This window comes from Panthera uncia, chromosome B4 (assembly GCF_023721935.1).
Source record: "Panthera uncia isolate 11264 chromosome B4, Puncia_PCG_1.0, whole genome shotgun sequence".
In the NCBI taxonomy this organism is placed as follows: domain Eukaryota; kingdom Metazoa; phylum Chordata; class Mammalia; order Carnivora; family Felidae; genus Panthera; species Panthera uncia.
The window spans coordinates 47416190-47441814 of NC_064809.1; the positions used below are offsets into that span (position 1 = coordinate 47416190).

General features: G+C 38.5%; 1 protein-coding gene across 1 annotated transcript in view; it reads left to right on the forward strand.

Annotated features, from left to right (window-relative positions):
• The first annotated feature begins 7176 nt into the window (after positions 1-7176).
• PTPRO (protein tyrosine phosphatase receptor type O) overlaps positions 7177-25625 on the forward strand; it is a 238719-nt gene continuing 220270 nt past the window's right edge. Inside the window, exon 1 of the mRNA XM_049625136.1 lies at positions 7177-7417. Coding sequence (XP_049481093.1) covers positions 7343-7417 — 75 coding nt within the window. The 5' untranslated portion in view covers positions 7177-7342. The remainder of the gene's footprint in view (positions 7418-25625) is intronic.

The window sequence follows — 25625 nt, forward strand, 5'->3', positions numbered from 1 at the left end:
TTAAGTGCCCTGGAGAAAATGGCAAGTAAATACTTGACATAATTCCTGTGCGTGCAGAGTTTACAGTCTAATAAAGAAATATTCATTAAGTAAATGGTCATAAAAATTAAAGTAAAATATCAATAATAAAAATACTAGATGGGCTATGACACTTTAGATTATGGGATTAGGCCGAGGAAGCAAAGTTTGAGCAGAGAACAGATGAAAGAGAAGAGAACATTCCAGGCACAGAGAACAGGCACATGTCTCCATGTCAGGAGGGAACATGGTATGCATGAATTTTACAAGTTCAGAGAGCAAAAGAAATGAAGTTGTGACAAGAGACTTGAGATGCATATAAGGGCTAGATGGTCTTACAGGCCGAGCTGAAGAATTTATCACTAACCTAGAAGTATTTGGAAGTCGTTGTTTGGATTTATGTAAGAGAGTCGGAGTAATCAGATTTAAGTTTCAAAAACTGGTTCTAACTGACTACAGATGGAGATATTTTTCTGTTGTGCTTTAAAGGTGAAGTAAAGGGACCACAAAGGCCAAAGTTAAACTCTGGCATTTAGCAAAGTATCACAACAATTCAGGCAAGAGATAATGGTAATTTGAACTAAGATGAAGTTGATTTGGATAGAGAGAAGTGAACTGACATCAGAAATATTTCAGGAGTAAAATGACAAGACGTTGAATCAAATTAGATAAGGTAGTTTTGGAGAGGAGAATGAGGCATCTCCTTGGTTTCTAGCTTGTGTGGATGGCTTGATGTGCGTGTAATCTATGGAGATAGAAAATTCTCAGGTAATTATATGAGTTCAGTTTCACACTTTTTAAGCTTGGGGTGTTTTAAACATTCAAAAGTAGTTTGAAACGTGCAGATAGCTGTATGGGTCCACCTGGATCAAAAGAGTGCTCTATGGGACCCTGTGGCTCATGTGCATAGATAAGGATTGAAGACATGGTCATAGATTAGATTGGTTAGTGCAAGAATACAGAGGAAAATAGAAGAGTTTAGGAGTAAGCACTGAAAATTGCAACATTAAATGGACAAGAAGGGTATAATGATCCTGCAGGGAGATTTCAAAAGAACACCTACTGATATTGAGGAAAAACCAGGGATGTGCAGGATTATGGAAAGTCAGGGAGATGAGAGTGTTTCAGGAAGTGGAGAGAAGCTAACATAGCATATGCTCCCAAGAGATTTCCAGTGACTTTAGTGAGAGAAATGTTGGTGAAATGATGGGAGTAGAAGCTAGACCAAAGTGGTTTAAAGAGTAAGTGGGTGACGAAAACAAATGGAGGCAGAAAGCATGCACAACCCTTGGGAAAATATTACTGTGAAGGGGCAGTGGTAGGGGGTGAAAGGTGAAGAGGAAGAAAAGGTAGCAACTGACAGCATGACTATTTCAGTGAAGGTTTTTTCCCTTCGATTGTAAAGACGTGAACATGGTTAAGAAGCCAAGAATAGAATGTATTAACAGGGAGAGGTGGAGAATAAGAGGCAAGGAAAACTGGAAGAAATGGGCTCTAGAAAATAGGTGGTAGAATTATCCTTAGATAGTTATTGAGAGAGAACCCCTTGTTTTTAACAAAAAAGATGTAGGATTATGCTTATGGTTAGGCAAGAAGAAAAAGTTGTCACTTTTTCCTGGCCAGTATTTTTCCTCTGTAAGGTAGAAGGTGAAGGCCACGCACTGAAAGGATCTGTAGGGCAGTGGGTTGGAGGACTGAGCTGAGTAGAAAAGGTTGGAAATAAATGTTGTTTTGTGAGACAGTGAGTTAACAGAGAATGGCCATAGACTTGACACATATTGATCCCTGATTGGATTTCATTAGAATCATCTCTCTCTCTCTCATATATATGTGTGTGTGTGTGTGTGTGTGTGTGTGTGTGTGTGTGTATGTGTATATATACACGTATATATGTATGTGTGTATATATATGTAATACATATATGTATATATATATTATATATATATTATATATATATAATTTCTAAGCATTATCAGGTTGCCAAACAAAACAGATGGAATCTGTACATTCGACTCCCTCTCCAAAACTGCTCCTCTCGCAATATTCACGCAAGCATACGTAGAAATGTACAGCTTTACAATTACAGTTTCTAGACAGCACCTGAAGTTATTATGACCAAATCTTCCATAACAATATATTTGCAACTACTTTTTAAGTGACACATACATAGAAACTATTTGTGACACATAGTTCACAGTAAATATTGAATTACATCTTTAATTTGAAGGGAAGTAAAGAATGAAGAGAAGAAACAAAGATCAGTAGACACCGTTTCCACTTAACAAACAATATGTCTTGCTTTATTTATAAAATATATTCAAGTTTTAGTCATGCTTTTTTGTCAAGCTAAAGTGAATCTTCCCATGAAGGATCTTTGTTTGTTGGTTGGTTGGTTTGTTTGTTTTGGGTGGGGGGAGCAGAGGGAGAAGGAGAGAGAGAATCTTAAGCAGGCTTCACACTCAGCACCAAGCCCGACTCAGGGCTCTACTCAGAGCTCAACTCAGGGCTCGATCTCACAACTATGAGATCCTGAACTGAGCTGAAATCAAGAGTTGGACGCTGAACTGACTGAGTCACCCAGGCACCTGTCCCATGCAAGATCTTTAATGCTTTACATTATAACTAGTCAAGAAACCCACTTATAAAGAAGATTGGGTGAATAGATAACAACAATGTCTGGGATGCTCAGAAAATGAATATTATAAAAGTTTATTAGCCCATACATCCCATGTAACCAAAATATAAGATAAAACTTCATAACTTATGTCTGTTTAATATCTTTCCTTTAATTCTAGGACAATTAAAGGAAATGTTAACAACACACAGTAATCCTCGAATATGACTAAAATAAGGGATGGCATCTAAAAATGACAATCTGTCTTCTTAATTTAGGATTCCTCATTCTATAGCCTGCAGGTTGTGCCCAATGATAAAGGTCTGTCTCATGTTTCCATATATGCTCTCTTATTCCTTTGAGTAGATGATCTTGTGTCATAAAACCCATCTCCTGTAACACAATATTCTGATTTTATTTTTTTTAAACCATGTAAGAGCAGAGTAAAAAAAAATCTCTTAATAAGAACTATTTAAGAAGGAAAAGGGCAATGAGAAAAGATTCTGCATATAAAATAAAAAATGACCTTCTGTGGTGAATTTCACTATTTTTCACGTGTGACAAGAGTAATAAGTCTTGGCAGTTGGAACATGGTATTCACCTGAGGGCTGTCAATCATTCTCACTTTGAAAGACAGAATTTATGAATTGTCAGTATGCCTTTTAGGCAAGAAACCAGTGTTCATTAAGAGAAAAACTACAATAAATGCTCAGATAAATTGAAAATCAAAATGTTGCCTGGTCAGCTGATCTTAAGACCATATTACACATAATCTCCAGTTCATATGTTATAATAATTGGTAATATGTGAGATGTGCATGGCCAACTGCATGGCTATTACTGTGCTTTTCAAGTGGAATATAGTCTGGAGATCAATGGCTTGAGCTTTTCTCCCCCCTACATTCTATATAAAGTAAACTATTTGTCATTGAGCAACTCCCATAAATACAACTCTGCTACCAAAACTGCTGACAGCCTTGTAGGCGATTTTAGTAGTGGAAGCCAGGACTGAACACACTGAACTGCATTAGAGTTGGTCCCTGGAGAACGGAATTGAACTTCATTGGCAACAGCACAGTCAGAGTTCCATTTGACTCCTCATTAAACCTCTCATAGGGATTACAGCTCTTTCTCCGTGCCTGCTACTGCTTCTTTGCTATAGAAGAGATAGATATGAACACATAGGCATCGGCACATTTTTTACATATTTAGGAAAAGAGGGATGTTCTTAACGAAAACAAAGTGACTTACAGATTTTTTTTAAAAGCATCTTCCAATCTCTTGTTCATTAACAGCCTTATTAGTATTTCCAAAAGAAGCAGAATTTTATTTCAATTTGTGCACATTCATTTTTCAATGCCTCTCTTAGAGCACATAAGAGATTCTGTTTGGTCCATTTACCTTTTCTCCAGGAAAAGCGGCATTCGGGGTAAAATAGTTGGGGATAACCATCTCTGTCTTCTTTACCCGGCAGTACTGTTATGATAATGAAATCAGAGCAAATATTTTGAAATAACTGGTAAAGCACATATTACCACCTGCACTATATATTGCCCATGGCCATTCTTGCTGATATGGAGTCTTGAAAATAGCATAATAAGATTTACCATACTTTGGAAGTATTGCACTGGAAAACCAGTCAATAGTTAAAAGAAACACTCTGCATGCTCTATGGATTGAAAACCCCACACTGCTGGTGATACAACATTCACATCCTTCTAGGGAGTCTCTCCTAGGAAGATTCCCAAGACTTATTGTTTTAAGTGCAATAAAAACAAATGAAACTTTTTTTTTTCCAGCAACAGCTAAGTAAAATACTCTTCTCCAGAGAGGAAATCTTCTGTGATTATGAAATAATGTCATCAGTCTTCAGGCCATCTAATCACAGTGTTACTTAATGGAATATTAATAATGCTAATTACTAATACTTTAATGGAGAATGCTTTACTGCTTTCTTTTCACTGCTATTGTTCCCCAGAAGTGATTCATGTGTACATAAGTGCTAAGCAAATTGTGGTATAAGTGATGAAAAAAAACCAGAAAGACAACATAGCAAATACTATTATGTAAAAATGTACCTCACTATTAAAGTTCTTTTTGCATTTACAAGATGACTGTATGATCAGTAGAATTGTTTTTTGCTGCCCTACATACACCAGCCAAGCCTATATCCCTGTAGCTACACACACACTCACATGCAGGTACACACACATATAAATACCTTTATGTATATAAGCAAACCACAACATGGCCACCTTAAAATCAAATTTGATTCAAAAGAGTTGTTAGCAATTTGTGAGTATGATTTTGTCGCTGGTCTAAACGTGTCTTTAGTTCTAGACATTAGATCACTTCAGTGCCACTTTCAGAAACATTTGGGAATAGAATGCTGCTTTCGGCAGCTTCAAACTAAAAGGAAAATATATCAAAGCAAAGCCCCTATGAGTGCAGTCCCAAGGATAAAATTTTCAGATAGCCCATGAGTCTGATCCAGAGCGAGGGAGAAGCAGTTAATGTTTTCCCAAGGGAAAGAAAAGGTCCAGGCCAACAAAGAGAGGGTATAAAGGCACTAAAATGAGCATATAAGGGGGAAGAACATGGCAACAAAAGATACTTGCACAAAAGACACCAAAGACAATATTTTCATGGAAATTCAAACCACTATTGTACATTTATGTATACGACCATTTAGTACACAAACATACACATGTAAATATATTCAATCTAAACCTTTCTTAGACACACATATACATACCAACCAAGTGATTAGTATTTGGTCACTAGTTATCTAGCAAAAGGTCAAGTAAACGTAGCCCTGGATCCTTTTTCATGTCACTTCTCCCTAATGGTGGGTCTGAGACAAACTCTCTATATTCATAACCAAGGTCACCTTGCCTGTCTCCTGGTGCCCAAGCATGTCTCAAAGACAAATAGGAAGTTCTGTCACTGGCAAGGCACAGCAAGGGTCATTTACATGATAAGAAGGAGTGATTCATATTTGAATAGTGTACTCCATACTTATTTTGACAGACATTTTTCAAAAACTACACATAACCACCAAAGGGATATAAATACTTTGAAAATACACAGCTTGGAAATACTTGCCTGAGCTTCTAAAAGGTCACAGATTAGTTACTCACAAGTAATTCACATGTGTTAAGAAGCAAATGCTGTGAAAGCGGTCAAAGGTTACAAATTTTCAGTTACAAAATAAATAAGTCCAGGGGATGTAAGGTACAGGATGGTGACTTTAGTTAGTATTGGATATTTGAAAGTTGCTAGAAGAGTAGATCTTAGTTCTGCTCACAAGAAAAAAACATTGTAACTATCTGTGGTAATGGTTGTTAACTAGACTTGTTTGGGTGATCATTTCACAATACACACAAACACTGAATCATTATGAGGTATACCTAAAACTAATACAATGCTATATGTCAATTATATCTCAATAAAAAATAGTTTGGGAAGGTCCTGTTTATCCTTCACCCAGCTTTCTTTAAAGGTAACATTTTATATAATTATAAAATCAGGAAACTGACATTAGTATGGTTCACAGTCCTAATTCAGATTTCACCAGTTGTACAGACACTTGTATGTGTGCACGCCGACGGAGGCGAACACTCCTGCGTCTATATGCAGTTTTATTACCTAGGTAGATTTCTGTAACCACCACCACAATCAAGATACAGAACTGTTTCATCACCACAAAGATTCCTAACATTACAGTTTTTTAATTACACACCTCTGTCCCGGAACTCTCTCCCCCACCCCCCACACCCCACTGGTAGTTATAACCATTCTGGACAAGTTCAACAGTTTCTTTAACAGTTTCACATTTTTAAAGTATATGTTTATAAATACGTAATATATTGTGATCTCCCCTCCCCCACTTTAGGCGACCTGACAGACTTTGGTATCAAAAGGCAGCCCTTGAAATTTATATAAGAACTGATTTCAAACGGATAATGTATTTAATTGTGCTACTTCCTCCCGGGGAGGAGTGGGACGGAGAGAATGGAATCATCCCCATCAAACACACAGGCACGCACCACGCATTCCATCACCCCAATCACAACCACCGCTCCCCTCCGAGTGCTTTCTGTACTTTTACAACAGCAACTGAGAGCAGATGTAGGAAGATTGAGAGGAGACTGGGATCCGCTCCCCAAGTTGCTCTAGAGGAGTCAGGGAAACCCCCGCACAACTCCGGAGTCTCAGAGACAGTGGAAAGGGTTGGGGCGGAGCCTGGAGTGGGGGTTGCCCAGCAAGAAGAGGCGGCAGGCGGACCCCGGTGGGAGGGCTGGGAGGCTGCTGTCACTTTATAAGCCCGCAGACCAGACTGAGAGTATCCTGCTGCGGGAGGACCGCGGCCGGCTGGGTGCAGGGCCCCCGCCTCTCGCTCACCACGCGCACCCCGCGTCTCCTCCGGAGCCTCGGTGGCGGCGGCGGCGGCGGAGCCTCGCCCACCTCAATCCCCACCCTCTCCATCCTTAGCTGTTAAAGAACAGCAGCGCCTGGCACGTTCCTGGCGGACCTCGGGCGCAGAAGACGAAAGGAAGCAGGCGCAAGGGGACTGGGAAGGCAGCATGCGCCCGCCGGGAACAGCCTCGGCGCCCACGGTCTGAGGCGGCAGCCTCACTTCGCCATTGTGAGCCGCCGCCGGGGGAGCTCGCACGCGCCGCGGACCCCCCGGGTCCCCGTCGGCACCGTGATGGGGCACCTGCCCGCGAGAACGCGCGGAGGCCGCCGCCTCCTGCCTCTGCTCTGGCTCTTTGTGCTACTCAAGGTAGGGGAGCGCCCCCCCACCCCCCACCCCGCCCCTGCCCCGGCGGTCCTGCCTGCGTCCGCGCTCCGACGCCCCGGCTCCATCCCGGGGGCTTGATGGCCCGGCCGCTGCACGCGCCGGTCGTGCAGCCGGGCGCAAGCTTTGTTGTCCTTGCGTGTGCTTGTTCCCGGCGGTTTTGAGGGATGGGATGGAAGAACAGGCAACTTTGCTCCCTCCAGCTTTCGCCCTTTGTGCTCTTTTTTTTTTTTTTTTTTTTTTCTTTACCGCGGCTGGTATCCACGTCAAAGGTGGGCTTGTTAGGTAGTGTTTCACCAGGCAAAATGAGGTCACTTTTCCTTCTGGTCACTACTGCAACTCCAGTGCTCTCCCCAACGGTGTGTGCGGCTGCTTTGTCTCAATTTACTTTCTGCTGGAACTATGCACCTGGGGCTGAGCTCCCTGTTCGCAAAGGACTGCCGGGGTGGTTCGTGAGCATGGTTTTCTTTGAATAAAGGCTGTCAACTTGAGCCTGGAGAGAACTCTTTTCCCCAGGTCTTCATCTTCAACCTCATCGTTTCCCTTACAAAGTCTTTAGACTTTCCCCCACCTTATTTACAAAGGCTGGTATCTCTAAATTTAAGTGGCAGAGAAATCTGTGTGATTAACTTTTTCGAGTTTTCTTTGGATTCTGCTGCTTTAGGCTGTGATTTTGAGGAAAATGAGAAGGAAGGGGGCTGCTTAAAAAAATCCTACTTTGTTAACTATGCTGTGCATGAAATATTTCAGACAAATTTCAGCTACATGTTTGCTTGGAAAGTAGTGTGGAGTTGTGAGGTAATTGTCTACCACTTGTGTCCTCAGTGGGTCTAGCTTTTCGTTTCCTCATTAGTCCTTTTCCCTTCCTGGCAAAGTAGGTCACAGGTGACTGGGAGCTATCCTTTCAGCACCACCGTGATTGCTACCTTGGAAATGGATGTAACGTTAATGGATGCAAAGGTTTCCTTACCAAAGAGTCACTTTTTGCTTACGTGTACCATTAATTATGAATGCTTGACAAGGAGACAGTGGAACAGGACCAATGGATTGAGAAAAGCATCAATTTTAAATATTCCATATCTTTATGGCTCTTAATGGAATATAGGAAAAAACAGTTTCAAGGAGAAAAAGCAACAGAGTAAATACATGAAATTTTAAGTTATATTTAATATGTTTTCACATTTTTCTTACGTTTTAAATGATAGTTTTATTTAAAATCTGGCAAATGATAAGTTCGGTCATAGGCTTTTACTCTAGGAGATTGCTCTTTTAGCATACCCCACAATTGTATTAGATTTATTTAAGCTTTTTATTAATTTTTCTACTTGTCAAATTCTGTCATAACTATTATGTCTATGCAACCCTTGTCATGAACCCCAAGTGGGAGATGGCATCACCACACATGTTTCTAAGTAACAGCTAAGACCTACATGTATGACATCTGCTCCAAATCCAACCTTTGGCACAACCACAGGTTTTTATTTGAATTCATCATAACGTGTGAGAATTTCAGGGATGTTCAAATGATGAGTTTGAGAGTGGGGGTGGAGCGCTGCAATTAAAATGTACAAAATGTGGCAAAACTTCTAATCAAAACCTGATACAGATGTGAGAAAATGCAGTCAGTGTTGGCATAATAGTAATCTCAGTGACTGTAATAGAGGTTCACCCTATTCCACATAATAGGTGTATTTTTGCCCATTTGCAGGTGGATGTCAATTATGGTTGACTGCATCACATAGTAAATACATTGATAAAGCTTGTCATTTAAATAAATATTGTAATGGGACAACTATGTAAATGCGGTTTTGTGTCATCTTAATATAAAGTATATCAGAGGAAAAAAATTATATGTATATATACTGAATACCCCTCAGGTGCCAGTCAGTCTTCCAGGGACTTCATATATGCTATTTCATTAGGCTTAATCTGTTACAGTTGACAAAGAGACGTTCACAGTGTTAAATTGGGCACAAAGGATAATGCATTTACATTTGGGAATAGTATATTACGTGATAAAATGGGCATATCGTATCATCTCTTTATAATTTGGAGATATATTTGCCTTCAAGGTTTTGAACAAGTGTTAGTAAAGTAGTCCTGAAAACAATTCCGTTATTAAATAGCAGATTGTTGATTGAATCCCAATGATAAGCTCTGTGTGCTGAGTCAGAAACATTTATCCAACCTCACCCAAATCTCTGTAGCTCTCATTATGTCAACAAATCTTTCACTACTCCACATGAAGTGTCTTCTATATAAGAATAAAAATTCTTAAAAGCGATAAAGTTAGAGAAACCAAAATATGAGGCTTGATTTATAGTATTATCTTTTTCACAAATCAGAAGCAAGCAACTGGGTATAAGTGATGGGAAGTCTAAAAATTTGAAGCTGTATGATTGGCTATAACTAGTTTCATTGAGGTAGCCTAAATGAGCCTGGCCATGGAAGCCTTTGTGCATCATTCCTTATCCCTAGCTAAGTGATAGGGACATTTAATCGGGCATCTCAGATTGTCTAAATCATCCCCTGTATGCTGTAAGGCTAATATCTGCACAACTAGTGTTGCATAAACAATGTTAATTATGAAATTAAAAAAAATAAATTTCATAATCAATATTGATGGTGTATATAACAATAGAAAAAAAAGTAGAACTCTATTATCAAGTATACTGGGAACTACCAGTCTGGAAATCTTCTACCCACATATGAATGTAAATGGAGTATTTATCTGATGAGTCTCCTTCTTGTGCATCTTCCCATAATTCCCAGGGAAGGCAATATAATTTCTCTCACCTATCCTATCTTTACTAAACCTCTTCTTGAAAATTGCTTCCTGTATCAGTTCACTCGATATCAGTATTTTGTCAACTAAAATGCAAATTGTAGAATATGACATCATAGGAATTTAAATTCTGCCTTCCCTGAAATGGTGCTCATTAGTAGTCAAGTGGAATGTTTCCCTAAACTCATAGGCTTGGCATGAATCCTTCTTTCTTTACTTAACCTCCTCTCTATATTTTTCTCTGTGTCTGCTCTTACCTGATGTGTAATTAAAGAACATTAAATTTGAAAGAGGACTTAATTATATTTTCTGAAAGGAGGTTTATGTTTAATTCTATAAAACATGAGTGTTATGATGTTGGCCATAGTACTCCTATTTAGGAGAAATATCCACTTTCCAAGGTCTGTCTGCTTTTCTCCACCATTCTCTCTCTCTTTTCCTCTTTCTCTTTCTCTCCCTCTTCTCATCCCTCTCTCTTTCCCTTTCTTTGACTCTCTCTCCCTCTCTCTTTCTCTGTCTCTGTCTCTCTCTCTCTCTCTCACACACACACACACACATGCACACAGACACACACACAAAATAATTTTCACTTCCTCATGGAGGTTTCATTCACATTCTATATTATACAACATTAGCAGATGAACTATAATGTTTTCATCTTTCTGGAGCAGCTTGAACCACCCTCCTTGTAATGAAGTTTGCTGTCATTAACTCCTCTGTCAATCAACTCCTTTGATAAATGTTGTGGCCAACCTTTTAGAGAAACTCTTTCGCATATGACATTGCCAGTTAGTTGGAGAAGGTTCACCGGGCAGGGCTTCTACTGGGGATTGAGTAATCCTTCCAACTGTCCACATGTTTGCCTTTGTTCTTTGTTGCGTGACAGATTATTGTTACCTTAAGGAATAAAAAATCCACACCATACCCCTGCCTCATTTTGGCCCATAAGAAAATGCACATCTGTAGGCATAAGTAATTAAAAACAATGTAAGAATTGTACTTTTTAAAAAATTTTTTTCATGTTTATTTGTTTATTTTGTGTGAGAGAGAGATAGAGCACAAGCAGGGGAGGGGCAGAGAGAGAGACAGAATCCCAAGGAGGCTCTGTGCTGTGAGTGCAGAGCCCAGTGCAGGGCTTGATCTTGCAAACCATGAGGTCATGACCTGAACAGAAATCAACAGCAAGAAACTTAACCGGCTGAGCCACCCAGGCACCCCTTTTTGTACTTTATTTATTTATTTATTTATTTATTTATTTATAATTTTATTATTTAAAAAACTTAATGTTTTATTTATTATTGTGAGAGAGAAAGACAGAACATGAGCAGGGGAGAGACAGAGAGAGAGAGGGAACCATAGAATCTGAAGGAGGTTCTGGGCTCCGAGCTGTCAGCACAGAGACTGATGCGGGGCTTGACCCATGATCTGAGCAGAAGTTGGATACTTAACCAACATCCAGGCACCCTTGCACCTTATTTTTAAATGTGGCACTATTTCTAGCATCTAAATGTCCAACTTAAAGTTATTTAAACTTATAAGCACATTGACTCTTGAGTTTTATGAATATAATTCCAACTTGAGTCTTGAGGGTTTGCAAAGGACCTTTGGTGTTGGATACAGTTGGTGCACCTATTTAAGCCATTGTGATTGGCAGCAGTGTGGCACAAGAGAAGGCTTAACAGGAATGACCGTAGGTATTTCTCATTTTCTTCCTAATTTAATGCCTTCAGCTACACAGTTTCAGTGCTGCATTTTCAGAAGCATAGCCCCACTGCAATGATGAGCTTCACTAGAAAGCACCTAGTATGTTCATTTTATTACTCCAAATACATTTATTTTTTTTCTTTTTAATTTTTAATGTTTATGTATTTTTGAGAGAGAGAGAGAGAGAAAGAGAGAGACAAAGTGTGAGTGGGGGAGGGGCAGAAAGAAAGGGAGACACTGATCTGAACCAGGATCCAGGCTCTGAGCTGTCACCACAGAGCTTGATATGGAGTTTGAACCCACCAACCGTGAGATCATGACCTGAGCCAAAGCCAACGCTTAATTGACCCAGCCACTCAGGCGCCCCTACGTTTATTTTTGAAATAAAGGAAAGTATATTGCAATTTTTTGTCTCCCACTGTGCTTAGTATGTGGAATTAGGCAAATGATAGAAGCTTCATAAACAGAATTTCAATTTTCAGCATTATATAGTTTCTGACAGAAAAGTGTTAAATACCATCATATTGATTTGTGAACACATCTTTAAGGAAAACATGAGAAAATTATCATTTTGTGAATTAAATCATTATAATTACATTGCAGTCATTACAGTAAAAAATAATAAAAAGTTACCAGTTCCTTATATCAAGAACTTATTAAGATTATGAATCAAAATACCAAGGTGTTATTTTTTCCAAAAATGCAGCACTGTTGATTGCTCATTTATTCACCACTGCATTTGCTATCATCTATATAAAAGCAAAGTTGAAATAATAGAAGAAATCACTTTCGTTACCTCTACATGTGACCTGCAGCTTCAGCCAACATCCAGCCAGCTCTGCAAGTCATATTCTTGCTTCCTCTTCCATATCATCATTCTTCTGTGACCACTACCAGCTAGAGCGGACAAAGATTTCTGCATTCTTCTAATAGAAACCACTCTAATTTTTGCCATAACGTTGCCCTTGAGAGAGATGAAGCCTTTCCTACACCCCAGTCTTGGTTCTCTTTATGGTGGTGTTTAATCCAAGAGCATAACTCAAAGCCTTAAAGAACTCTTCTGTCATGGCCTCAAAGATCCATTGGTATTAGCTCTTTCTGCTTAAATAAATATGTGAGAGACTTCTTTGTGCACCTGTGTCCTTTATTTGAAGAAGCAAAACAAGGCTGACGTGGCACAAGTGGAATGAGCCAGGGGGTGAACGGGTTCGGACGAAGCTAGAGGCAGATACAAAGACTCGTATCCTCATCTCTCCTGGTGCTATTGGCTCCAACAGGTGCCGTAGTGCTTCCACCAGCTCATCAGGGCAATATGTAAATAACCTCATTAAGCACCTCTCTTGTAATCTACAGTCACTAATTATTCCTAATTACTAAGTTTGTCCTTTCACAAGCTTGTCCTTGGGCTCCAGAGCACTGATCCTTAGGCTGTTTTTTTTCTTTTCCTCTGAACATGGTGCCTTCAAATTTACTTCTATAAGTACAACCATATTTTATCCTTGTGTCAGAAAACAGTTCTCAACTCTTTCATTTAAAATCTAATTCTCCAATGAAAGATGTCTGCTTTCCTAGACATTCTAGTTACCTAAAAGGCCAACTCCTTTTACTCCTGAATATAGTAGAACCAACAAACAGAGGATGTTCGAAACAAAGTTGTAGAGGTTTCTTGGTAAGGAAGATTTTTCCTTTCCTTTTTTGTCAGGAAATTGAGATGAAAGAGAGAAAAATGATAGTTGCTTGGGAAAATACTTCAGAAACAGAGAATCAGAACTGACAATAGGACTCTGACTTTGAGAATTGTATTAAAAATTATAAATATTCATGTTGATTTTTGTAAGGAAATTAATATAGGGAAAATTAGGAAATCAAATGAAAAGGAAGTTTGATGAAACAAATGTATTGCCATCTTTCTATTTATATGCAAATAAATTTCTTATTGAATACTCTTCATTTATTTGGTTTCCCACTCTTCCTAAATAGGAATGCTGTGCAGCTCATTTTTCTAACAAAAACTGGTCTTATCATAAAGTGAATTAAAACCAAATGAACCTGCTAATTTTTGTAACTTTACTAAACAAATAAAAAGCATTTATCTACAATGTAGGGGTCCAAAATCAGAATTGTATTCCATAATACTAATGTGTATGTGATGTACATGACAGATGTTTCCCTTTTTTTCTGTATCACCTCATTTAACTGTTTTTCAGGTAACAGAAACTTTGTGTTTGTTTGTTTTCTTTCTACCACACCTACTTTTTTATAATAGATTATTTGTATGTGAGAAAATATCATGGGTCTACCAGGTCCTTAATCCTTTTCTTTCTTTATGGCCTCCTATTGACCAAGTGATGCACAGAGACATTTCTGTCCCTTGTTCCCTTTACTCTTAACCCATATCAGAGACCAACTATAGCCCTGTAGGCTGAACTTGATTCTGATTCCCTCTTGGTTCCTCTCATAGGAGCTTGTGATTGGCATGTACAAATAAGATGTTAGAGAATTCCACAGAATCTGCAGTGCCCTTTCCATATTTGGTCTGATCTGAGTTCTGATTCCTAACTTCTTCTACCCTACTTTCTGAATCAGGATTCTATTTTGATTAACTCTAGCATTACTGGCTTGTGATCCTGGCTTTAACTTCTGGTTAATCTCTCCCTGTCATGTAGTTTCCTTGAAAGAGTATCCTATAAACTCTTCTGGCTAACCAGTCTTTCCCCAAAGCCAGAATGGTCACATTAAGAAGTTACTTTTCTTCTTCAATACTAAGTCTGTCTTTCCGATTCCAGGATAATGATTTGCTGTCCAATTCCATTCAGTTAATCAAACAGTGATTGAATATTTATTGTGTGCCAGGAATTGTACCAGATGTTGTAGGTACAGGAATGGACAATAGTCAGTTGAATCTTCACAAATGATGTAGTGGGAAAATAGACATAAAAGAAAATGCCATTAAAATTTAGTGAAGTTTTTGTTTGTTTAATAGAGAAAACTGTTAATAGAAAACTACGTTAACATAGTTAAAAAAAACTATTTTAATATGCTACAGGAGAGACTATATCTCATGGTTTGGGAAATGATTTCTTAAAAGATGATATCTGAGCTGAGCCTCAGTTAGGTTTAAAAATATGGACATACAGACAGAGAAAACTGCATGAGCAAAGGCCCACTGTTGAAAAAAGAATGCAAGCATGGCAGAGTTTAGGAAAATACAAGCGTGCATAAAAGGAAGGGAGGGGATAGATACCAGATCAGGGAGACTCCTATATGCTGTGCTAAAAAAGTAGGATCTTTATTTTCTAGACGAAGATGATCATTGAAGGGTTGGGCCAGGCTTAGTAGAGTAAGATTTGTAGTTCAGAGAGAGTTTTTGGCTATAAGAAAGGTTATCCCAAAGGTGAAGTGGGCCCGGAAGCAGTTGAACTACTAGGAGGTTATTATAATGGTCCAATTAAGAGATGACAAATGGTGACCCTAGGGTGATGGGAAAAGAAACTAAAAGTAAGGAGGCAATGTTAAAAGTAGCTAAATTGACAAGGCTGGTTAGATGTGGGGAACCGGGGAGAGGGTAATTTTATGCTAACTTCCAGATAACTGACACCTTTGCCTGAAATGTTGCAGTTTTAAGAATGTGTACTCCTCCAGATCGGTTTACCCCCTTCCCTATCATGCTTAGTACCATTGTTCCCGCTCCACACCTTTATTAATCATCCTTTAATTAAACTCTCTAGGATTTCCCCTGAGTGCCCTACTGGGGCCTTGACTGATATATAGGACATGCCGAATTTAGTGGAAGATCTCTTGAGTTTGAAGTGCCAAAAAACCACAAGAGTATTATTAGATATGAGTCTGATGTCCAGGGGCGATGGCAAGCCTGGAGATGTGAATGGGGATGTCCCAGCAGACAGAAAAGTAGAGAAGGGCAGTGGGCCAGGATGGGCCTTGAGGAGCACTAACATTTAATAAGGAACTTAAGAAGATGAAGAAGAAACATCCAGAGAGGTGTAAGAGGAATGTAGAATCAAGGAAATTCGGAGTCTAGGAAATTTCAAGGGGGAAGGATTGGCCAACAACATCAAACACAACAGAAAGGTCCCATAAGCTAAGATCTGGAAAATATCTTTGGACTGGAAAATAGGTAGGCCATTGGTCTCCATGAAGCTTGGGAAGAGCTGAGGAATAGAGAACCAGGCACTTATTTGTTAAGAGCATAGGCATCAGGTCAGAGAGACCTGATTTCGATTTTGGCTTCCTTGGCTATGCCACTTACCAACAAGCTGGATGTGGAGAAAAGTTATTTCACTTGTGTGGTGCCCCTTTGGCAATCTGTTGCACTTATGTCAGAGAATACTTGTCAGGCAGGAATAGGTGAGATGGCTATAACGTACTTTAAAAAGTGCCTTAGAATACAGTAAGCACTCAATAAGTGTTCTGTACAAAAACAAAAAGACAAGGCAAGAGCTAGGATAGGAAGGCAAGAGGTAGCTAAAGCAAAATCAAAGAGGTAGAACAATAAAAATGTGTATAGAGCCACATCTTCCAGAATATGCGTCATGGAACATGAGAGACTTCCAATGTCAAAGATGTTATTAAAACTAAACACTTCTGTGGTAACATGAATCTTGGAATAATCAATTTAACTTTGTTTAAACTATTATTTATTCATTTACTCTTATTTTTTTGTACCAGGACTTCTCAGAACACTTAGTATGTTAATATGCATTGTGCTTTCCAGAAGGGAGATCTAGCATGTAGCATTTCCCAAGTTTGACTGTAGAACCCATTTTGTAAAAATACTTCATGGGAATACATGTGATTACACTCTAAGAAACAATATCTGTGCTTGTACACTAGACACTTCTTTTTATTCCTTTATTCCTTCTTTTATTCCTTTTTTGTAAATGAGAAATTTAACTTTAATGATAAGAAAAAAACACAGCAGCAAGATCCTTTATAATTTAAATCGCAGAATCAGAAGACTTTGCATGAAGGAAAGTAATCATTCCCAACTTTCTTATCAAGGACTGATGTTCAAGAAACTGTCTTAGGAGAAAACAAATGTACATATTCTCCTTATTTTACAGATTGTGCTAACTCCAGTTTTGGTAACTGTGTATACAAAAAAAGTTCTTTGGCTTTTGGCTATTGAAAAATGAAAAAATCATTTTGACCCTATTTTCTAATATAATCATCTTACTATATAACTTGAGAGAACAATATCTTTTATTCAGTATTATTTGTCTCTAAGATTACTGCCAATTGGTTTACATTTTTTTTACTGTTTATTTATTTTTGAGAGAGAGAGATACAGAGTGGAAGTGGGGGCAGGGCAGAGGGGGGTGGGGGCAGAGAGAATCCGAAACAGGCTCCAGGCTCCGAGCTGTCAGCACAGAGCGCAACATGGGGCTGGAACCATGAGATCATGACCTGAGTGAAGTTGGATGTACGGCCGACTGAGCCACCCTTGCACCCCTGTGACCGTTGGTTTTAAATGGTGAAATCACTCTCAGGCAAGAGGTGGCTGCTCCCCTTCTCAGCACCTGTTTTGTTGTTTGGTTAGTTTGGTTTGGGGATGAGCTGTTTCTGGTGGTAGCTTTCACACATTGCTACTATCTCCATTTCACTTGAGTTGAGCACTGTGTTGTGACTGTTCCCGCTTTCTTGCATGCTCTGAATAACTGCTTGTCAACAGACCTGACAGGTTATAAAGATAAAATGTGAGAAGCTTGTCATCTCTCTGTCCTGTCCTCCACCGCCCATCATACCACTTTCACAGTTTACCCTAGCCCAGATTTTCTGCCTGTTGCCCGTTCTTCTCTTTTGTGGCCACGACAGCTAGTTGGGTAGAAGGCAATTCTCGTTCTTCCCAGTAGGGCCCCATGATGAACCATGATATCGATTTGAGAGTGTTAGCATGAGAAAAACACTTGATACATTATAAGCATTTTATAAATGCAGATTTTACTTTATTCCAATCTCTGTTCAAAGGGTATTTCCTCAACGTGTCTTTTGTGAACAGCCAATCTAAAATCACCCCGTCACTCTAAAATTTTACCACTTTTACCTGGATTTATTTTCTTCAGAGAATGTATCACTCACCACGTGGTGAGTTTTTTATTACTTGATCCTCCTTTGGAATGCTTGTAAGTCCCATGAGAGCAAGGACTTTATCCACTTTGTTCCCTGCTGTATCCCCAGCTGCTAGAAGAGCACCTGGACCATGGGAGATGCTCCGTGAATACTTGTTGAATAAATGAATGAATGTTGCAGGAGTACATGGGGTGAGAAAGGTCAGGCAGCAGCGCTGGGACAGACTCAAGAGGATGAGCCGGATGCAGGCGTGCCAGCGCAGGGACGGGGCTGCTGCGCAACCCCGTGAACTAGGAGGGAGAGTTGGTCAGGCGGGTGGTGCCTGGCAGCGTGAGGGGAATCAGAATGAGGAGATGGTCTGGAAATGCTGCGTTGTTGATCTTGTGAAGAAAGCAGAGACCTTATTATAAGTGAAAATGAACTTTTTTAGGCATCAGGATGAGGTTGCTCACCTATTTTGTTCTTGCTATTTTCTTGGGTCAGAATAAACTGCCAAGGAAGGACAAATGATGTGTGGCCAAGCAACAGATGGGTTCTCTTGTGTGATCAATTCTCATTTGTAGTAAAGTAAAAACGGATTTTTTTAAATCACTTATTCTCTATCGTATTCATTAACTGTGTATAATTTACTTTGACTTCTAAAACAAAGTTATTTCTGAACTCTTGAAATCTAAGAATGTGTTCTTTTTTAAAAAATATAATTTATTGTTAAATTGGCTAACATACGGTGTGTAAACTGTGCTCTTGGTTTTTGGGTAGATTCCTGTGGTTCGTCGCTTACATGCAATACCCGGTGCTCATCCCAACAAATGCCCTTCTCAGTGCCCATCACCCATTCCCCCCCCCCAACCCCCACATCCATCCTTAGCTTGTTCTTTGTATTTAAGAGTCTTCTATGGTTTGCCTCCCTCCCTCTCTGTAACTATTTTTTTCCCCTTCCCTTCCCCCACGGTCTTCTGGTAAGTTTCTCAAGATCCACATATGAGTGAAAACATATGATATCTGTCCTTCTTCGACTGATGTATTTCACTCAGCATACTACCTTCCAGTTCCATCCACGTTGCCACAAATGGCATGATTTCCTTCTTTCTCATTGCCAAGTAGTATTCCTGAAGAACAGTGTGGAGAGTGTGTTCTTTCTTGGTTTTACAGTTTGAAAATATCAACATTAAAAGAATTTTATAAATAATTTTTCCTCATTTTCCTCTCACCAAGCATGTTGATGTACTCAGATTGGCTCTAGACTTCTAAACTCATTTTCAGAAACTTGTGTAACTAACTGAAGCTAGATGACAAATTATTATTTTTCTTTAATACTTAAAATTTATGATTTTTTTACCCCTAAAAAGGATATTTTTGAATGCATATGAGTACTTCACAGAAAAAATTTTAAATGGATTTTAGAAAATGGATGTCCTTTCCTGTATAAGGTCCCAACATGTAATTTTATATAGAAAAAGATGGTAATTTTCATACTCAGTTGAAATACTAGATAATAAGTATTTCATTATCCCAATATGAACAATTAGTTGAGCTGATTGAGTAAATTAGTGCTTTGTTCATTAAAATGTTAGTATATACACACCAAGACCCTGGATTTTCAAGATTTTCAAATGACAAAAATACCCGAAGTATGATTAAAACAAATGCTATTACTTCTATAAATCAGTGTGTCACTAGAGAATCGAAAGGTGTTACATCAGTCATATACCAATCTATATCTAAGTATATATAGTGTACCATTCACTGTGCTGGTCTACTACTGTGCTGGTAAAGTGTGAAAGTTTGGGCTAGTTGTAATTTTTTTCTATTACCTTAATTTTGCTTTGTTTGTTGATAAATTAATATATCCCTTAGAACCAAAAAGAGAAGAAAATTGTGATCAAATATAGATATACTCACATGCATGGCTATTAACCACAATTCTGTGATTAACAAATTATTTTCCTTAAGTTTAATGCTCTTTTTTTAATATCAAATCAAGGTTTCTGGAAATCTTCAAAAACAGATTTATAAGGGTCCCTTTTTGTCTCTGAGTGGCTATGTCGGAATTAGACTAATTAGACTACATCATCCTCTCTCTTGGTAACCAGGAATTTCCTCTTAAAGTCAAGTTGGTGCTCCGTAAAATAGACACCCTAGTAATATTGCTATAGCATTTCTATTTACTTTGACATTGTGCTAAAAACTAAAGTGTAGTCATAAAATTGGAGTGTTCTTGCCAAATACCACAAAGTAAAAACATCATATTTACAATAAGTGCCAACACCATTATCATAAGAAATGCCTTATTACTTGGATGTACTTAAAATTCCTAGATTTTATCTAAGAAGAAAAATTGGCTTACATTTCTGAATAAGTTGATTAATAAGGTGAATAATAAAAAGCCAAGGGAATTATATGTTGTCTGTAATGTATTATTAAACGGTGAGTCATGTGGTCCTCCTTTAAAGGATTATAGAAAAATCCTTTATACATGTATGAAACGTATGTGTATAACAGAGTTATTTACATATAAATATAGTGATGAGATATGGCCAAGTTCATTTTTTTCATCATCATGGAGAAATTCCTCTACGGTTTCCCCTAACTAATTTATACTTTTTAATTAGTCTCTCAGAAATGACTACAGGCCTCACTCAAAATGGTTAGGTACTGGGGATTTGTAATATTGAGATTCTGTTGTTGTCAAAACTGTGCCAAGATGATTTCATGGGCTTAGAATTAAGTATTATTGACTTAGTCCTAAAAACAGCTTATCAGTTGCTTCTTTTTAATTAGCTGTAACTGTTAAATCTTCTAAAAATCAGCCATTCTTTAGAGGTGCTCTACGTTGCTTCCTTGAATTCATTTTTTGCGTATTTGCAACTAACAAAATACAGCTGTATCTTTAAGTCTTTTTTCATCTGATTGACGCACCATTGTCTTATTTATTTATTTTTGTTGAAGGCTAATTGGGAACATAATGAGAATCTTTCTATTGAAATTCTTGATGCTGTGCCGAGGCCTTCAATTAGCCTTTTACTACATGGCTTCTGGAGGTTCTAAAGAAGGAAGTACTTAATTTGAAATCTGTAAGTAATTCTGAATCAGGTGTGCATCACCAGACACAAGAATTTTATAATAATGGATTAAGAATTCAGAAACTAATACATGTTCACTGAGGAAACTCTGTCAGATACAACAGGAAGGAAAAGAAGAAAGCCGTCATTCCTACACACTCTATTCCAAAATAACCACCATCTGGAGATATATCATTCCAAATTTTTCCCAAAGTCTGTGTATCTAAGTGAGTATGTAAAAAAGAAAAAATCAAATTGTCCTACTATTTTAGCCTACTCTTTTCACTTAAATGTATTATAATAATTTTTCAAGCATTTTCAATCCTCTGCAATTTAGGACATTAGGTCATAGATCTTTGGATCGACTGTATTCAATTCCCAATTGTATTTGCATTTGTTAAGGACATGGATGATAATGGGGCACCTGGGTGGCTCAGTAGGTTGAGCGTCCAACTTCGGCTCAGGTCATGATCTCACGGTCTATGAGTTTGAGCCCCACGTCGGACTCTGTGCTGACAGCTCAGAGCCTGGAGCCTGTTTCAGATTCTGTGTCTCCCTCTCTCTCTGCCCCTCCCCTGCTCATGCTCTGTCTCTCTCTCTCTCTCTGTCAAAAGTAAATAAACATTAAAAAAAAAAAAGGACATGGATGATAATAAAATTGATTATGATCACAAAGTGTTGGGGATTGTCACCTATATGTGGGCCTCTCATTTGTGAGGCTACTTCAGAATTAACCACTTAGAAAGACTTCAGAAGCTATATTGCAAGCATTTATTGCCCATTTCTCCATAGCTAAATACAGTGCATAAAAAATTTAAGAATATAGGCTTGCTAGTCAAAAAGATGTAGTATTGCTGATCCTCTCACAGCAGACACAAATTACAGTGGCTGCCCAGATCACCATTCCTTCTGTGGCCAAGTCGGCCATCTGCTCCACTACCTGCCCTCTGTAGACGGAACTTCCTTCTTTCTGATCCATATGTCCTGAAAGGTGTTGCTACCCTCCTACTTGGCCTCAATGCCCTGGACAGAGTGATCAGTCAAAGGGGTGAACCCCTGCCCTAAGATAAGCCCATTTGGGGACTACACCTCACTGACCGTTGTCTTTGAGCTTGGCATTGATCAAAGCCAAACCTATCAGAATCTGTCCCTGCAAGTATTTTCAAACTGGCAATGGTGGGGAAGAGTCCTCCCCTCTCAGTTGTGGAACTCTGACAAGAGCTAAGACACACAGAGGTAAGACATGAGATTAGAAACTGTTCCCAACCATAAAACTGACTCACAAGAAGATACTTTTTTTTTTAAATATAAAATACTTTCTTTTTTTAAGTTTTTATTTAAATTCTAGTTAGTTAACATACAGTATAATATTAGTTTCAGGTGTACAATATAATGATTTAACACTTGCATACATCACCCAGTGCTCCTCATGACAAGTGCTCTCCTTAGTCCCCATCATCTATTTCACCCATGCCCCCATCTCCCCTCCCATCTGGTAACCATCAGTTCTCTATAAAGAGTCTGTTTCTTGCTTTGTCTCTCATTGTCTTTCTCTCTTATTTTTTTCTCTTTGCTTGCTTGTTTCACTTCTTGAATTCCACATATGAGTGACATTTTCTAACTTAAAAAGAGGAGGGAGGAACAGTAGGGACTTCAGCAAGACTATCATTCATTGCGAGAAGACTGTCTCATTTCTCAGACTCCAGAGAGTCACTCCAGAGGTACTCAGAAAGATTACAAAACAGCAATCTACTCCAATACAATTCCATCATAGCCAAGCAGGCATAATAGCAATGCTTGGAATCTTTAAGTAATCTGAATAAGAGTGATTATATAATTTATCATACTAACCAGGGCATTTCTGAGAGTGAAGGGATCATTATGCTAGGATAGCAGGCATAAATCGGCCTGTTCTGGGAGAACCAGGACAGGTGGTTAGTCCTTCCTGAAAATACTAACAAAAATGTTTGATGCGGATTGTACTCACGAGCTCGTCACCCATCTCACCCATGTCTGAAAACCTATGGTTTAAACAGGTTGAATTAGCCATATACGAGGAACTGTAATTTTCTTCATCAAAACCTAGAGCCTGTGCAGGAATGTTTACAGCAGCTTTGTTTGTACTAGCCAAACACTGAAAATAACCAAAATGGCTTTCAGTCAATGAATGGTTCAATGAACTGTGGTATTCCCATACCAGGTAATACTACTCACAGCAAATTGAATGAACCTCAGGAAAATTATGCTGAGTGAAAAAAGCCAATCTCAAAGGGTTTCATACTTTAAGATTCCATTTATATATACCCTTGAGATAACAAAATTATGGAAACGAGAACAAACTTGTGGTTGCCAAGGGTTAAAGATTGGGTGGGGAAGGGAGGAGGGAGGAGGTAGAGATGGCTATAAAGAGGCAGCATGAGGGGCACCTGGGTGGCTTGGTCGGTTAAGCGTCTGACTTCGGCTCAGGTCATGATCTCACGGTCCGTGAGTTCGAGCCCCGTGTCGGGCTCTGTGCTGACAGCTCAGAGCCTGGAGCCTGTTTCAGATTCTGTGTCTCCCTCTCTGTCTGCTCCTCCCCTGTTCATGCTCTGTCTCTCTCTGTCTCAAAAATAAATAAACGTTAAAAAAAAAATTAAAAAAAAAAGAGGCAGCATGAGAGAGCCTTGTGATAATGGAAGAGTTGTGTATCTTGATCGTGGTGGTAGTTACATGAAGTTACACACGTGATAGAAGTGTATAGGTCCGTATATACTCAGACACAAATGAGCACATAATTACTGGTGAAATCTGAGTAAATTCTATGGATTGTGCCAATGTCAGTTTCATAGTTTGGATATTTTCTTATTTGGATTTGCAAGATGTCAACATTGGAGGAGGCAGGGTGAAGTGTGCATGAGACCTTTGTGTCCATTTCTTTACAACCTTCTCTAAATCTGTAATTTTCTCAAAGGAAAAGGTTAAAAAACCTTGTAAGCATATATATTTATTTATTTATTTTTATTGTGATCGCTTCTCAGCCTTTTGGCTAAGATCAAGTGTATTTTTATTGTGCCTGGCACTCTGTTAAGTATTTTAGCTGACTAGTTGACAGAGCCTCTTTCTTATGAGGACTGTCTCAGAAAGAAAATAATTATACTAGGTAAAGATATCTAAGCAAATGTGAAAACAAAATATTAGAAAATTACACAAGGGCCTCAATACATCACATTTACCACAAATTCAAGTGCATTATGAAGAAGGTTGGGTGTTGAACTACATTCTTACAAGATTTATCTACTGAGCTCTGGAAAGGACCCAAAGTTATTGGTCCTTTCATAATTCCGATAACATCAATGTTAAAGACAACTTTTTTAAAATTATTTTTTAATTTCATTTTTTAAAATTTACATCCAAATTAGTTAGCATATAGTGCAACAATGATTTCAGGAGTAGATTCCTTAATGCCCCTTACCTATTTAGCCCATCCCTCCTCCCACAACCCTCCAGCAACCCTCTGTTTGTTCTCCATATTTAAGAGTCTCTTATGTTTTGCCCCCTCCCTGTTTTTATATTATTTTGTTTCCCTTCTCTTATGCTCATCTGTTTTGTCTCTTAAAGTCCTCGTAGGAGTGAAGTCATGATATTTGTCATCCTCTGACTAATTTCGCTTAGCATAATACCCTCTAGTTCCATCCACCTAGTTGCAAATGGCAAGATTTCATTCTTTTTGATTGCTGAGTAATACTCCATTGTATATATATACCACATCTTCTGTATCCATTCATCCATCAATGGACATTTGGGCTCTTTCCATACTTTGGCTATTGTTGATTGTGCTGCTATAAACAGTGGCGTGTATATGTCCCTTCGAAACAACACATCTCCATTTTAATGACTCTTCAGAAAATAGTTGAAAATAGAGTAACAAATTACCATTGTGGGAAGTGAGGACAAAATACTTAATTGATTAATCAAGTGATATCATTCTTCCTTTTTGGGGGAGTTATTAAGTAACATATCTAGAAATAATATAAATAAATTAGAATGAAATAAAAAGTGTAAGACAAGTTTAGGAGGCTTGAGTAAAACAGGGGAGATGAATGCAGGATATATGAAGATGAACAGGTATTTATTTCAACAAGTCAATCATCAAACATATATTAATCTGGACATGTAAGAAACGTGCTGTGTTCATCATCTCCAAGAGTATAGGACAAAGTTATGCCCTCAGGAAGTCTGTAATATAAAGGTAAATAATATAAGTATGTAGCAAGTTAAAAGGCAATATATGACTTACCACTGTAAGAGATTTCTGAAGTAGTAACACATTTATTTGCAAATGAATGAAACAGATAACTTATAGGCAGCAAAGTGCCCTTGCCTTCAGATAAGGAAGAGAGCCCTTAGGCTTGAAGGAGCACTAGGTTCAAGAATGAAGATAGATTTTAATCTGAATCTGGTCTGGTAGAGTCAGATAGATAGACTAGGTTAAGGAAAACTTTCTAGGTTGGAGAAATAGGAGCAAATAGGAATGTGAGAAAATGTAGACTCTGTTTAGGAGGCTTGAGTAAAACAG